Genomic DNA, 16,538 nt, shown 5'->3' on the forward strand with positions numbered 1-16,538 from the left:
CCCGGCCACAGCCGTACATTGCTTAGCTTTCTCCAAACTGACCACAATTTACTGTAGGTAATACACTGACTATGGATAAGTACCTCATACAACTTCAAAATATCTAAACTATCCCTTTAATATCTCTATAAGCTAAACATTGTCTGATAATATCAGCCACACCAGTGTGTCACTTGGGCTCTAATTCCTAACTTTCTATTAATAATCTTATCACCCAATTCACGTTTTCATGAGCTCCGTTGCTGATACAAGTTTTATTATGAATTAGTATGTGGTGCAGCATATTTAATACAATTTGTTAACGCAGTAATTGTATTAATGTATTAATTTGAATCATACAAGTGGCTGACCTGCAGTGAGTATACTGTTGACTAAATTAATCATCCGGCAGGTTGTTCTGTCGGCTTTTCTTTAAAGTAACACAATGTTGTCAGCTGTGTGGATAGCTTACTGAAAACACTTTATTTTTCTAGAAAAACAAAAATTCAACATGGAAAACTGAACACAACAACATAACACTGGTGTGCGAAATACACAATCGGACTACTATGTGACGTAGCAGCGTCCACCCTGTGGGTTTAGCACGGGACAGATACTGAAGCAGGGGACATCGATAGCCCTGCTGTGAGTGCGTTAGTGTCTTTTTAATGGTGCAACAGTGTTTAAAATGAGAGGAAGGACTTGACTACATGAGACAAAGATTACAACACTTTAACCCTGAGCCTTATTCAACATAAATACTCTATAATCATAGCAGAAACAGACATGGACAGACAAACACAATGTACTGACCAACGTACTGTAGAAAAGAGGTTCAAACTGTGTCTTGGAATGCAGGAAGTTTCCAATCTGTTGACGTTTCAGGGAGGCATTAAAGGATGAAATATTCAAATATGATGCAGATAGAGACACTATTTTCACTTTGAGTGTCCACGAGAGCACTGGTTGCTTCTGCTGTTGAAAATGTATATGTGCAACAGCCTGAATGTTTCAAATGTCTATAGGAAGTCTCAGTGACAGCCATGTGTGTATTGACCTTCCAGGACTCATCCAAGGAGGGAAAGAAAAGCAAGTAAAATCCAAAGCTCTCTGTCATCCTGTAATGGCTTCATTAAGGAAGTAAAAACAAATGTTCTCTCCTTTTGGAGAACCATGAAAACTTAAAAATACTAAACCCTCTTTGATTTTGGTGGTCCTTTCTCTCTTGGTTGATATATGAGCAGGGGCTAAGGTTGTGAGCAAGAGGGCAAAAGGTGCTTGATTCAAGTCAGTAATCCATTTTTCTCAGGCGTGTACATACAAGGTACAACCCCCAAATGGTAACACATGGTACGGCCCATCCGTAACACTGCGATGACAGTTCTTTCATATTGGGACCGATAGATACACGACCACAGTGCTATGTCATATCGTCCTCCTCTGAGCAGTAGTCCTGGCCCTGTAAACAAAACAGAGATGTTAGTGTACGGTGCCTTTTTAGTATTATTTGATGGTCTGTATTTTGTATTCCTAAGGCTTAGCCCAATTAAATTAGTATCACAATATGGATATATATCATGCTAGGGCAAATCTAGTTAAAATCCCATTCATAGTAACATTAATAACGAATGAAATTAACTAGGCTCCACTGTGATGCTTTACATCAGACCAAAATGCGTAAAACAAAACCATTTTGAAAAATATGAACATATAATGTTCGGTTAAAAGGTAACCTTGGTTCTCTGAGTGAAGAGACTATCTCTCCAGGGCAAGGCCGCTTGGTTACCGTTCCAATCAATGTAAATCAGTGAACCCATGCACATCTGGGCCTTTTATGCCCAAGCATGGGCCACGTAGTGGTGTGTCTTAAAGTGATATCCACATTGACTGCCCCAGTGGGTCAGTCCCCCCGTACATATGGAATATGTAAGTCTCGATACAATAGAGAACAATACTGTAACGTGGCACTGAAAGCAGCACAGCAAGTTTAATAAGAGAAAATAAACTCAAAAATCGAAATCAAAACAAATCAAACACTTCGGATCAAATCATTTTTAGAGGGAGGACATTACATCACACAACTACAAAATGTTGATGATGAAACAATCAACTCAAAGACTAATTTCCATTATGATCTTTGTTGTAAAGATCAAGGTGTTCTTTCTGAGCTCACCACATCACACAGATGTTGAACAATTATACAGAGACAGATTCCTTGTGTAAGAGGCCAATTACTGACCATTAGTAGCCTCAAATGCAGCTACAAGACATTGTACATTCTGAGCTTAACATTATTTTTTTTTTTTTTTTTTTTTTTTTTTTTAAAAATTTTTAATTTTTTTAAAATATTTTTTTTTTTTTTAATTATTAAAAAAAAAAAATAACAATTAATAAAAAAATTAAAAAAAATAAAAAAAAAAAAAAAAAAAAAAAAAAAAATTTTAAATAAAAAAAATTTTAAAAAAAAAAAAAAAAAATAATATATTATAAAAATAAAAAAAAAAAAAAAAAAAAAAAAAAATAAAAAAAAAAAAAAAAAAAAAAAAAAAAAAAAATAAAAAAAAAAAAAAAAAAAAAAAATTAAGTCATTTCTATCTAAATTAGACAAATGTTGCTCTGTCACCGTTAGCTCCGCTCTCCACACACACACACACACACACACACACAAAACAACAATAATAAAAAAAATGTAAAAAAAGACTAAATAATGTCCCTAAACAGCTGGCCACTGTTGGTTTTAGCAAACATTATTAAATCAGGAGTAAATAGTGCATTTCTTAGGGACTATTTTTAGCAGTGGATAAATACACATTTGGTGCACTAGAGAGTCCGGCAGCAAAGCAGTGCCTGTGCTCAATATAATGAAGGAACATGTCACCCAGTGGAACAGTGTGGCTCATTGGTGTGTTTTAACAATAGAGCTTTATGTCACATGGGAATAAGCTACTGTATATCAGGCTTTAGATACACATATTACGTTTTAGTATAATCAATTCATTGTTGTCATTTGTTTTTTCAAGGCATTTGTTGACAATGAGAAAAGTATAGAACAATGCAAGCCTTATTCACAGGATATCACTTAATTTCCCCTGTATGCCATAAAACAATACAACTCATAAAGAGGCCCAGTTTAACTAAACCACTTCCGACCAGATCTAGGCACACTGCAGCACTCAGTAAAACATGTTTTCAACAATACTACTTTAAATAACCCTACAATTGGAAAGCACAGGACACAACAGATTGAGGCTTTTCTTTTTTAAGGTATCATTATGTCATCTCTGCTGTATCCTCACTTGCTACAGATGCAGTGCTGCAGTAATAAGATTAACATCCATTATGTCATTTAGCAGGAGCTTTTTGCAAAATACTAAAAAACAAAAAGTAATGCGCCAATGATGGGTTGTCATTTCTTACTTTTTCAATTTTCTCATCCAACATCCTGAAGAATTCTTGCTGACTCTCTGAGGAGTGGATGCTCCTGCAAAGGAAAGCGGTAGGGCAGATTAGAGCCTTGCAGTATAACTTGGGACATGAAGAAGAGTTTAGATGATCAACAAAATAGACAAACTAGTTTAGTCTAATACACAACATATAAAAACATGTTTGTGATATTGTAGCAGCATCAGTCCGTGACACTTACAGAATCTTTCCATTTCCGTTTGACCCCGTCTCATCCATGTGTTGACCTTTACCAAGGAGAGCACTTTTCTCCTGCAGGATATCCAAGCACACAATATTGTGTGGCATTAATACCAAGATATTCTGTTTTTTCCTCATTAATATGCAGATGTATGCAGCACGGTGCTCCAAAATCTGATCAAATGTGTCTGAATACAAAGTTTACTTCATGACTCATTTTAGATTATGCAGTGACTATTTGTAAGGGATAAACAGAAGCCATCTTAATATAGAGTAAATGTCCCATTCTATTCATAAAAAAAGAATACAAAGAGTACAAAAGAATCACGCACTGTGCTGTCCTGGCCATCCCCGACTCCCTCTTCTCCACTGATGTACTTGACCTTCTCCACTCCTTTCATCTTGTACTCATCTGTGACAGAGTGGGAGAAAGAGAGGAGCACATCTCAGAAACACTCAATTAACTTTCACTGTTATGCGGATGACACCCAATTATACTTGTCAATCAAACCAGACGAAACCAGTCAGCTAGCAAAATTTCAAGAGTGCATTAAGGATATAAAATCCTGGATGACCTATAATTTTCTGATGTTAAACCCTAACAAAACTGAAGTTATTGTGCTGGGCCTAAACACCTCCGAACTTCATTATCTAGAGATATAGCTACTCTGGATTGTTGCCCTGGCCTCCAGCACCACTGTTAAATTTAGGAGTTATCTTTGATCAGGATATATCCTTTAATGCCAATCTAAAACAAACCTCAAGAACAGCCTTTTTCATCTTAGTAACATTGCCAAAATTAGGAATATCCTGTCTCAAACCGACGCTGAAAAACTAGTCCATGCATTTGTTACTTCCAGGCTGGACTATTGTAATTCCCTACTGTCAGGTTGCTCAAATAAGTCTCTTAAGACTCTCCAGCTGATCAGAATGCTGCAGCGTGTTCTCACAAGAACTAAGAAAAGAGATCATATTTCTCCTGTATTAGCTTCTCTGCATTGGCTTCCTGTTGAATCAGGATTGAGTTTAAAGTCCTTCTCTTGACCTACAAAGCTCTAAATGGTCTAGCACCATCATATCTAGAAGAGCTCCTAATACCCTATTGTCCCACTAGAACACTGCGGCTCCCAGAATGCAGAGTTACTGGTGGTACCTAGAGTCTCTAAAAGTAGAATGGGAGCTAGAGGCTCTAGTTATCAGGCTCCTCTCCTATGGAACCAGCTCCCGATCTGGGTTGGGGGCAGAAACTGTCACCTCATTCAAGAATGAACTTAAAACTCTCCTATTTGATAAAGCTTATAGTTAGGGAGTGAGGAGTTGCAGTGTTCACCTAACTGGCCCAACTGCTTCTCTTCATAATTGTTAGATTAATAATACATAACAAAGTAGAGGGAGGCAGGCCAGCCAAGCCAGATCCGGCGGGGGAGAGTTCTAAGCAAGAAAAGCTACCTCTCCTTATGACCTGTCTCTCTTAGTTACCTGTTATAGTTACGCTGTTATAGTCCTAGACTACGGGGGACTTCCTTCCTTTGACACACTGAGCTGCTCTCTCCTCTCCCTTTCTATTACTGTTTCTATTACTGTTACTATTACTATTACTATTTGTGTGCAGCCCGTCCCAGAAATGCTTGTTACTAATCCTAGCTTCTGGGGGTTTACTCCCGAGTCCTTATGCTTTTTCCCCAAGCGTATTTCCTTGGAGACGTTGGCACCAAGACCCTGGTTGCAGCTGTCGCCGTGGTCCTGCTGCACTCCCTGCTGAGCTCAGCGATGCCCTGCAATGTCATGTTGCGTCCTGCTGAACCCTGCAGCTTCCCGCTACATCCAGTCACTGTTCCATTATTAATGTGACTACTATCGCCACTGTTCATCACACCCCAACCGGCTCGTCAGACACCGCCTACCAAGAGCCTGGGTCTGTCCGTGGTTTCTTCCCAAGAGGGAGTTTTTCCTCGCCACTGTCGCACTGCTTGCTCTTGAGGGAATTACTGGAATTGTTGGAATTGTTGGGGCTTTGTAAATTATAGAGTGTGGTCTAGACCTACTCTATCTGTAAAGTGTCTCGAGATAACTTATGTTATGATTTGATACTATAAATAAAATTGAATTGAAATTGAATCTCTTATTAATACACAACAGCAGAGGATGACCCACACACAGCCGCTCTGATCGGAGCCATCCTCTGGGTTACTTGTTCTCACAGTTCAGTACTTGGCAAAGTAATTATGTGCTTGAGTTCTCACGCTCCAGACTAAATCCTCTCGTAACAATGGTTGGAAAGCTGCAAACACACGAGCTGTCAGCCTGATTCTCCTCTTTTCTCTGCCTCTCCATGTTTTCTCTCACACATGCACAGCCTCCTCCTCCATCTCACTCCCACGCATTTAGAAAGGAGGAAATGAAAATACAGTTACGAAACCAGAGTAATAACGGCCTGATGGACTCATACAATTATAACACATCAGATTAATGCTGTGCAAGTTATTATTGTAGCTCACAGATAGTTGCAGTTGATCATTCCTCCGTAGCAGCTTTAACAACTATGACAATAACAGACATTTGTCTTTCAGATGATGGTAGCCCCATGAACAGGTGCCACGGTTTGACCGTTTGTGTGCAATTGAAATGAAATCTGTGAAATACTCTTACTGCATGTTGACAGTGTAAGGTGATTATTATTAATCATTTAATTATCATTTATTATTTTTTTTTACATCCCAGGAACTAATGCTTGCTCATTAGGGATGGGTATTGTTTAAAAAGTATGATACCAGTACCAATACCAGTACCCTTAAAGTGATATCAATAAAGTACTTAATTTGATACCTTTTTCCCCTCCGACTTAATTCGATACCCATCATGTGAACTGAAGCATTCAGTTGCGTGAAATGCCACCACCACTCCACCACTTGCTGCTGCGGTAGTGGACCAACCACATGTTGCATTAAATCACAAAAATGTGGTGAATGGCTGTGAGAAAAACCGTTACACAGTATTTTTTTTTCTAGATCTGGGTTCAAAAAGGATTGAATGTTCATTTGACTACAGAAGTTTGGATACTATTCTGTACTGGTTTATTTTGGTATTGTGTACCGATACCCAGCCATACTACTCATTGTGCGCTTTTTTGTAAAAAGAAAAATTGTGTTTAAAAATAAAAAATTATATATATATAAATAACATATTGTATTTATATATAAATGTATTTATTAAGAGAGCAGACATGAAAATATTATGGCAATAACGTTGACAATAAATAGTTTTTAGTGATTTTTTTCCAAGCAAAGATGCCAAACAATTACTGGTTTCAGCTTCCAATGTGAGATTTAGTAGCTTTTTAACATAAATGTTTGTTCTTGACTCTTGGTCAGATAAAACTATTTGAAAAACAGAAATTTGAAGATGACATCTTAGGCTCTGAGGCATTTGTCACAATTTTCTAGCATTTCATAGACCAAACAATTAGTCAAATGTTCCGCATTAATTGATAGTGAAATGAATTGTTAGTTGCAGCCCTAGACAAGATTTGGTTTTAAAATGATGGTAGCACCTATACAGCTCTAACTGACCTTTCGTGTGAACCTGCCTTTAATAAAGCACTAATTAATGTTGTCATTATCTGAGAGCATCAGGGTCCCTATTCAATACTGCTAACCATTTTCAAAACTCTTGAAAAATTAAGGTATAATCTGGATTATTATTATTATTATTTTAAATACCCATATTGATATGAATGTGGCCTAATCTTTAAAGATTCAGGCTATGTCATAAAGGAACTTCCATGTCAGCAGTGAATCACATCGATGAATGGTGGCAAATACCTCATATTTACCAAAAGGCCAGCGTAACCAAAAATTAAAGCAAGGATACGGACGTGGATACCACCTGGCACTTAGAGGTGCTTGGGAACTGTGATCAGTGTGTACGGTAAACAGACTGACCAGAGAGGAGGTCCCCGTTGCTGTAGGCTTTACTCTGGCCCTCCTCGCCGTTGGGCACAGCAGACACCTGCTTGGCAGAGGTGCAGCCCATCTCCTCCTCCTCAGCTGCTCTCCTCCTCACCCCTGAGCATCACAGGAACACCTGGTGGGGGGCAGATAGGAGAGAGGGATGTGTGTAGATCCGGAGTTCACAAACTTATTTTTATGTGAGCAAAGACAAGCAGAAAGCCTCAGATCACAGACAGGCATGTTGATTAAGGTTTTGTCTCTGTGGGACTCTTCTCAGGAGCATCAGCCTTTATTAGAGACATCGAGTGGAGAGTTTGGTCTCTGTAAACAGCATTACCAAAAGAGCTAACCTCTTCAAGAAAAGGAAGTAGGAAATAGCCTTCATTTCGCAAGGGAAGAATTCCCATGAACTCCAGCTTTGGAATCACTATTTTTTTTTTCCATAATCAATTAGTCATGAAGCGCCCCACCCTAGAATTAAAACACGCCGGCATCACAATCTATTCTTGAAAAGACCGTAAAATAGACGGTCTAGCCGGGTTGTGGATCATGCACATGCCAGTGTGGGGAAACACCAATCAGAACGTGCGCACGGCGGTGCCAGCTGCACTGCAACAATAAGGCCCTCTCAAGCTAGGATGCCACGGTGCCAAGCCGCCGGGTCATTTCTATTAGCGAATGGGGGTTTTCTGTTGCGCTCAGAGGATTAACTGAGGCCGCGGACAAGTGTCTCCGCAGTTATATCGGCTTCTCAGAGCCGCAGCAATATGGCTAAAGGATAACGATGTGATTTAACAAATCACTCGGTCAAAATGCTGAGTTGTTGAACCCATAAGGTATGGTTGATCCTAAACGCACTGGCCACACAGCTGAGTCCAGCTGCAGTCAGCTGCTCCGCACACATCACTCATATCCTCCTCATTAGCTTACATTTGTACATGTATATAGATAGAAGCTGCAGCTGCAGCCCATAACGGTGCATCGCTGTGCCATCATACCATTTTAGGCAAGCAAATATAAGAAACAAGGGATGTTAGCAGAAAATGCATTCCCTTGCTGCAAAATTTCAACCATCGTCGCCTCATTTCACAACATCGGAGTGAGGGGATAACGATCAGGGTTCAAATCATGGATTCAGGACAACTAGCCTAATAACAAAAGAAGGTGCGAAAAAGCTGGCATCCAACGGCAAGCAGGAAACGCTGTGATGATATATATCGCAAATACGGAACCAAGTAAACAAACAATAGCAAAATAAATGTACAGCAATGGGGCAAAATTACCTCTCTGGTTTGTCCATGGTTCCTCTGGGTTTAGTTTAGAGAGTCTTCACTCCAGACGGAGGACCCAGACAGACCGCATCTGCACCTCTCGGTTCAACACAGGCATCAGCAGTCGAGATGTAGTCAGTCCGTCTGCAGCTGTCTGGTAGCTCATGGCCTGATACTGAAAGTGATGAAATAGCGCCGACCCGATTGGAAAATAAAGCAGCAAATCAAACAACAGCTAATGCAAATTTCGAAAATATATATTTTTTCATAAACTATTATTGTTATTCAGCGCAAAACACAACAATCCACTTAATTTCCCATACGATTTTTAGAAGCAGCTACCTCTTTATCCGATGGAAATTTGACTACGAAGTTGCATTTCATCAGTTGCCAGTCGGACCTAATTCACCGGCGCACTAGGAACTTCCGTCCAGCTCATTCCTTCCCTTCTGCATCATTAAAGTTGAAATCAAAAACATACAAAGTTTTTAAAGTTCACCGTCTCTGACAAAAAGCCGACAGTTGACGCCGCCGATTATTGACCTCCATCAATAATGACTTCACTAACGATCATCGCTCGTGTAGCGGACGGACTACCGCTCGCTGCGTCCATACAGGAGGATGAACAGGTGAAATGAAAGCTAGCTTCTCTAAACGACGACTACACGCCAAACTCCATTAAAAAATGTGATGTTTGCTGACTGTTGGCTTATCCGCAAAAGTGTAACGTAAGACCTCAAAACAAGAAGAAATACGTTTTCATTATTGGTAGTATTGGGACATTTGGTAGCTATATAATTATAATTTTTTTGGAATATGGTCAGATAACAATGTACGTAGTTAACTTTCTGCTGTCCACTACCAATAAGCATAGTTTTGAGTCTTGATATGAGATTGTTTTACAACTGCCATACAATTGTACTTGCACTTCTGTTTACAACCTGTTTTTGCTTACCTTTGTCAGTCAGGTAGAGACCTCCAGCAGTACCAGAGCCAAGCCAAGCAGCTGTGCCGTAAATTGAATGCACAAAGTCCGGACCGCTGTACCCTGGAGGCCGGGGACATGAACTTCCAGTAAGTTACCACAAGCACCAAGTACTCTTATTCATTAAAGGTCCCATGGCATGGAAATTTCACTTTATGAGGTTTTTTAACATTCATATGAGTTCCCCCAGCCTGCCTATGGTCCCCCAGTGGCTAGAAATGGTGATAGGTGTAAACCGAGCCCTGGGTATCCTGCTCTGCCTTTGAGAAAATGAAAGCTCAGATGGGCCGATCTGGAATCTTCTCCTTATGAGGTCATAAGGAGCAAGATTACCTCCCCTTTCTCTGTTTTGCCTGCCCAGAGAATTTGGCCCACCCATGAGAGAGAGAGACATCATGGCTTTCAAACGAGCAAAGTGGTAGTTGGTCAAGGCTACACCCCCACCTCCTCAATAGCTACAGACAGAAATGGCACATACTAAGGAAAGCTAATTTTGGGACTGGCTCTAGTGGCTGTAATTCTGCACCAAGGCTGAATTTCATGAAAGAGACTTCAGATACAGTATTAGGGGACCACTAAGGTCTATATAAAAGCATCCAAAGAGCACCATGTCATGGGACCTTTATATTGGACCGTAATATTGCACAGTTAGTTTGGTGGTTTATTTTGTTACACGTTACCCTAGACTGTATAAGAAATATTACTAGGAAAAAACAATTTATTAGTAATAACCACTGATTTGGATTTAACTTGTTTTTTTTGTTTTTAGCTATTTAATAGCACAGGGTGTTTGCTACCTTTTCCTCTGTGAGGCTTCATTTCCCAAAAAGATGGTGTTTGCATACCTTGAAGACCTCCACAGTGAGTTCTATGACCAGTATGGAAGAAGAGTACCCACAGTAACGAGACCGTACTCCTTCATCGAGTTTGGTAAGACTATTTGTGACATGGTAGATTCAAGAAATGTTGTCTTTCTGTTGAAAGAACAAAATCCTTCACTGAGCTTATGTCATACATACATTGTTCCAGACACTTATATCCAGAAAACAAAGAAGTCATACATTGACAACAGGTCCAGGAGGAACCTTGGCAGTATTAACACAGAGCTCCAGGATGTCCAGAGAATTATGGTGGCAAATATTGAGGAAGTTCTGCAAAGAGGAGAATCTCTTTCTGGTAAGTAGCCATAAAAAAAAAAATCTGTCCTGGCCAGGGTACCTGCACAAAACACAAGGGACAAAATACAAAGAAACACCTAAATCAAATAAAATGTTGTGGTTACTACTGCCTATATGAAGAGGAGTTGATTGTATTTAGTCAATTTTGTTACCCCTTTGTAGTCAGTAGTTACACAACTTGATGTCATTTATTTAAATGTCCAGTTCATCACATCTCGATACTTTTATTTCCCTCAGCTCTAGACACAAAAGCCAGCAATCTGTCCGGTCTGTCGAAGAAGTACCGCAGCGATGCCAAATACCTCAACACCCGCTCCGCATATGCCAAGGTGGCTGCCGTGTCAGTGTTCTTCATCACACTCATCATCTATGTGCGTTTCTGGTGGCTCTGATGGACTCTTAAAGGAACACGCCGACTTATTGGGAATTTAGCTTATTCACCGTAACCCCCAGAGTTAGACAAGTCCATACATACCCTTCTCATCTCCGTGCATGCTGTAACTCTGTCTGACGGCTCCAGCATTGGCTTAGCCCTGCACAGATCCTGCAGGTAACTGGTTCCAGTAATCCTAAAAACGCCAACATGTTCCTGTTTACATGTTGTGATTTGTAGAGTCACAGCGTGTACAAAAAACAACGTAACATGAGACACAGCCGTCTTCTATCCGTAAACAAACCGGGAACTATATTCTCAGACAGGCTTGCTGCGAGCATATCACTCCGCCCAAGTACTGTATTCTTCCGCCTGAGAATATAGTTTCTGGTTTGTTTACGGTTAGAAGATGGCTGTGTCTCATGTTACGTTGTTTTTTGTACACACTGTGACTCTACAAATCACAACATGTAATAGGAACATGTTGGCGTTATTTTGTCACTTATTCGGAGCAGTAGGATTACTGGAACCATTCACCTGCCTGTTCTGTGCTGGGCTGATGCCGCTGGAGCCGTCAGACAGCCTTACAGCATGCACTGAGGTGAGAACGGTATGTATGGACTTGTCTAACTCTGGGGGTTACGGTGAATAAGCTAAATTCCCATTAAGTCGGCGTGTTCCTTTAAACATGGACTTTAACATAAGAGAGAGGGTGTTTCATTTGAAAAAACAAGAATTTAAACTGATCCTGTTACATTACTGTTGTATGCCAGGGTGCCTTAAAGGGGTCATAGACAGCCTATCCCTATTGAAGGTAGAAATTCTTCCTATGCTTTATCCAGCTTTGACTTATGCCATGTATACACTATAAACTGAGCCATAGCTCTGCGATGGGACTTCTTTATGTATGGAAGCAAATGCTTCATGGTGAGTTCATGTAACTCTGTTTACTGGAATATTAAGAGCAGGGTGTAGATACATTTATAACCTGGAAATAGGAGTTTCAGCATTAAGGAGAAAGTCTTAACTGTGATAAAAGAATGTTTATTGTTGACAAAGTTTACACTGTAACAAAGTCTTACTGAAAATATTAAATATTTATCGAATTATAGTTTCTATTTTACAACTGTATTTATGACAAGTTATGTTAATATGAACAGACAGCAACAGTCCTCTTCATTGTATATACACACACTTATAAGGCCCAGATAAGAGAGGGCGTTTTAACAGCCAGGGGCAGCTTTTTTTGAATGGTTTTCAATGAGAGAGAAGCTTTTTGGTTGCGGCAGAAGCGTCCTGAACGCCTTGAGTTGAAAAAACTAACTCGGAGCGGAAAAAACACCAGACGTCATTTAACTTCACAGCAAAATCATCGGGGCCTACACCAGCATTTCCATGGTCCCATATATACCCTGTGAAGCCAGCTCATGTTCACACAAAGAACACATTATGCAGCGCAAACAACAAGGAGGCATAGGAGAATAGATAACATATTTTGGATGGTTAACTGTCAATAGATCCGATTTTAGTTTTGACAAAAGAGGTGTTTGGTGACAATGTGAATCCTGGAAGTGTGTTCCTTTGTCCTTGCTCAGTTAGTTTTTGTTAAGAAGGCGAAAGCACTTATTTTCTTGCCACAATTTCCAAGTTGATAAGAGATTTGAACTGTTGACTCCTGGGTTGTAGAGTTATTCGCGCCATAGTTACAAGAGCAGAGTACGGTCCCTTTCCTATCCTCCAGGGTGATGAATGGATGTAAGACAAAAGTCTTATGCCACCAGATCAAAGTCGTCCCTCTGCAAAAGAAACACAATGGTAGTATAACATTAGCATTATGTTTTAGCCCAGAAAAATGATCAATGACACTAGTAGGTTACAGGACTCCCAACACCAGATGATCATTTGCATTGAAACAAAACAGTTACAGCAGATATATAAGCGGATCCTGAAAACTCACTCACCTCATCATTATAATTCATGACATGCTGCTTGATCTTGGAGGAGTCCACCCAAGTAACAAAATCTTCCATATTTCTGGAAAAAGTCACAGTAACAGTGTCAATATTTGATCACTTAACCCTTGTGTGGTCCTTCGGGTCCCAGTGACCCGAAGGACCACACAAGGATTATGTACTTCCCTTTACTTTGTTGAGAATTGCTCTCTAAACCCTGTTTCTTGTAAAGTAAGTAAGTAAAGTTTATTTCTAGAACACATTTAAACACAGTTTAAGCTGACCAAAATGCTGTACAAACAAGAACTAAGGTGCTGTATTAGCCCTTGTTTAGAGAGCAATTCTCAACAAAGTAAAGGGAAGTACATAATCCTTGTGTTGTCCTTCGGGTCACTGGGACCCGAAGGACAACACAAGGGTTAAGATGCTTTTCACATGCATCTATACTGCCAATTTCTGTTTCTGCAGAACGGACAGTTTGTGTGAAAAGGCCCTCTGCGGCATAAAGTGGTTCAAACTAATTATGAGAAGACAAAACAAAGTGAAATCTAACCTTGTGACGAGAAAAGCTGGGTCTGTGACTATGTCTGGGCCAACACGCACATCTGATACTGAGTCAAGGTCAATACTGCAAAACACTTTCTGCACTTTTACGTAGACAAAATGAACCAATTTCTCAAAGGAAATTCAAGACATCACTCCCAAACAAACTCTTGCAATAATGCAGTAATGAAGGATACGTCCTTGTTCGATGAAGGTGATGGCCGTCTTCAGGTTCTGAGCCATCCGGAGTTTCAGCATGATGCTGGGCAGCCTCCTCCTGCAGGGGTCACATGGGTAAATTCAATGATATATAATTACATCCAAGGGCTCCAGTAAGGGATAATGTATGGAATGGAATAGAATACACTTTATTGTCCCCGAGGGGACATTTGTCTTAGGCATAGTGCTACAATCTGTTGCTTCACAACACAAACATGTAGCCGAAAAAAACATTTTAAAATCAACATAAAAACATAAGATCTACAAAACATCTGAGGACACAAAAGAAGGACACATATGACTGTACAGACATCTTAAATAGAAACTTAAATAAGCAAAGTGCAAAAAGTGCTGGTGTATTTATTGCACTTTTGCTCTGTTGTGCTTAGATTTACTGTTGCGAGTTCAGCAGCTTGATAGACGTTGGAATAAACGATAGCTTAAGCCTGTTTGTTTTACATCTCGGCACACGGAATCTTCTCCCTGATGACAGCAGTTCAAGACGATGTAAAGCGAGCTGGTCATTATTGCGAATTAGAACCCCGACAGGGTGATGCAGGACTGAATCAGCCTGAAAGGGTTCAATTTCTAGTAATGATCAGCTCTCACTACATTATCCCGCTTATTAAAAGGCTACTTACTAACAAAATAACAAACCGTAGAATGCCGTGATTGACCAATCAGAACTGAGAACTCAACAACGCGGTGTAATAATTAGAGTATAAGATGCTGTTTTTTTTGGGATGATTTACCTGCAGAATGACGAAGCTGTGACTTTCTCTGTGAGGGACAGATTCTGTTTGGTGGGCATGAGACCGATACTGTACCTTATGTGAAGAAACAAAAATATGATCAGTGGGATATTGTGATATTAAACAGATAAACCAAGACTGTCCAAAACAACAAAGGAAAACAAACACCACTGTATGACCGTACAGGAGCCTGTATTATGAAGCAAGTTCAACTCTAGCTCTCTTTGGGTTAACATTGGGGATCCACAATAGCAGTTATCATGAAGCTGGTTATCAACCGGGTCTTTTAACTCTGGGATTTCCTGTTCAGCTACCAGTCGTGTGAAAGAGTTGTTCATTTAAAGTGACAACATCAGAGCCATGAGGGGGGCACTTAATAGGATAGGAGATGAAGAAGTGATACCTGCATGGAAATTTGTTTATAGCGACAACATTAAGTGATATTCAACGAGGTGAAAAGTAGTTACCATGGTGATTTACCCTGGTTAAAAGTGAGCCATCTTCGACAAACAGCAAAAACCAGAGTTAAGCCCAAAGGGAGCTGGATAACCCACTCATCTCGCTTCGTGACACAGGCCCCAGATGTTGACTGAAAGTTATTAGATAGGCAATTCTGTCAAGGCAATATCACACCGAGAAACTCACAGTTTTTCCAGTAGTTGATGTGTGCTCTGAGCTCTGAAGCCATCTTTCTCATCCAGGTCTCTGATTTTCTGGGCGAGATCTCTGATGTTACGACTCAACTTGTTGTACCTGAGACAGAGGAGAAATAAACACTATTACTATAATACACTACAATAACAATTAATTTGCTTTTCTATGTACTATTCACTTGTCAGCTGCCACCACTGACTGTATATTAGACAGTGTATACGTAGACTTTGCATTGACCTACATCCTATACCTGCCCATGTATATCCTAAACATTTTTGCACATCCTCCACCATTTAGCCTCTCTTTTTAGTGTTAAACAGCTATTTTGTATATATTTGTTTCTGTATTTATCGTTTACTTCATGTAAACGTTTATTATGTTTATGTATGCACCAACCACCAAGGCAATTCTTTGTGTGACCTACTTGGCAATAAATCCTTTTCTGACTCTGATATAAAGAGGCTGCTACCCTTAAAACAAGTAGAATTTTGACATACAATATTTAAAGGGCTGGTTCACTCAAATTATGCAATTAAAATAAAGGTTTAAAAATCCTGACTGTTTAAACCAGTCTTTAGGCTTTATAAGCTCTGATATGTAGTATTTGTAAATTCCATGTAACGTTAGTGTAGCTAGCTATAACTAAGTAAAAACATGAAATAAATAATTAAGTGTTTAACGTGTATTTCATGGTAACCTGGCTAACACATTCACGCTTAAACACAGCAGAACAATAAGGTTTAGTGACAGTAACCAGCCGCTGTTGCTTACTTGGTGTAGTCCTCTCTTTTTTCGATGCGATACTTCCGCAACACTTTGACCTCGTGCAGGTTGTTGTCCACCTCCCAGTTGATGAAGTCCACCTTCTTCAACAATTTCTGTTCATGGTGCTTTAATTTACGCACCATTTTTTAAACCTTTCGCTGGCTGAATGCAATTTATTTACAATGCAGACTCCTATGCTCCTGTCCATGCAGGGGGAAGAGGAAACACAGGAAACACGTGTTCTTCTTCTTCGGCGTCCGTTTAAGGTCGAACGT

General features: G+C 39.8%; 3 protein-coding genes across 5 annotated transcripts; 1 reads left to right on the top strand and 2 right to left on the bottom strand.

Moving 5' to 3' along the window:
* Positions 1–439: 439 nt before the first annotated feature.
* zgc:55943 (uncharacterized protein LOC406337 homolog) lies at positions 440–9,901 on the bottom strand. Of its 3 annotated transcripts, none has more exons than XM_039816221.1 (7): positions 9,798–9,901; positions 8,855–9,017; positions 7,563–7,704; positions 3,954–4,033; positions 3,623–3,693; positions 3,397–3,460; positions 440–1,438 (listed from the first exon to the last, which is right to left on the bottom strand). In XM_039816221.1, the coding sequence occupies exons 3-7, from the start codon at positions 7,651–7,653 to the stop codon at positions 1,400–1,402; spliced, it is 345 nt and encodes a 114-aa protein (XP_039672155.1). In that variant the 5' UTR covers positions 7,654–7,704; positions 8,855–9,017; positions 9,798–9,901; the 3' UTR covers positions 440–1,399. The 3 variants fall into 3 exon arrangements, with proteins under 3 accessions (XP_039672155.1, XP_039672154.1, XP_039672153.1); XM_039816220.1 differs by lacking the exon at positions 9,798–9,901 and adding an exon at positions 9,185–9,281; XM_039816219.1 differs by lacking the exon at positions 9,798–9,901 and having other exon boundaries at positions 8,855–9,173.
* sec22ba (SEC22 homolog B, vesicle trafficking protein a) lies at positions 9,333–11,464 on the top strand. The gene is made up of 5 exons (XM_039816217.1): positions 9,333–9,471; positions 9,807–9,916; positions 10,597–10,757; positions 10,857–11,003; positions 11,243–11,464. The coding sequence occupies exons 1-5, from the start codon at positions 9,397–9,399 to the stop codon at positions 11,395–11,397; spliced, it is 648 nt and encodes a 215-aa protein (XP_039672151.1). The 5' UTR covers positions 9,333–9,396; the 3' UTR covers positions 11,398–11,464.
* Positions 11,465–12,403: 939 nt separating this feature from the next.
* Positions 12,404–16,513, bottom strand: imp3 (IMP U3 small nucleolar ribonucleoprotein 3). The gene is made up of 7 exons (XM_039816860.1): positions 16,270–16,513; positions 15,490–15,597; positions 14,845–14,919; positions 14,071–14,150; positions 13,884–13,935; positions 13,340–13,412; positions 12,404–13,174 (listed from the first exon to the last, which is right to left on the bottom strand). The coding sequence occupies exons 1-7, from the start codon at positions 16,404–16,406 to the stop codon at positions 13,148–13,150; spliced, it is 552 nt and encodes a 183-aa protein (XP_039672794.1). The 5' UTR covers positions 16,407–16,513; the 3' UTR covers positions 12,404–13,147.
* Positions 16,514–16,538: the final 25 nt, after the last annotated feature.

Source organism: Perca fluviatilis, chromosome 11 (assembly GCF_010015445.1).
Source record: "Perca fluviatilis chromosome 11, GENO_Pfluv_1.0, whole genome shotgun sequence".
NCBI lineage: Eukaryota > Metazoa > Chordata > Actinopteri > Perciformes > Percidae > Perca > Perca fluviatilis.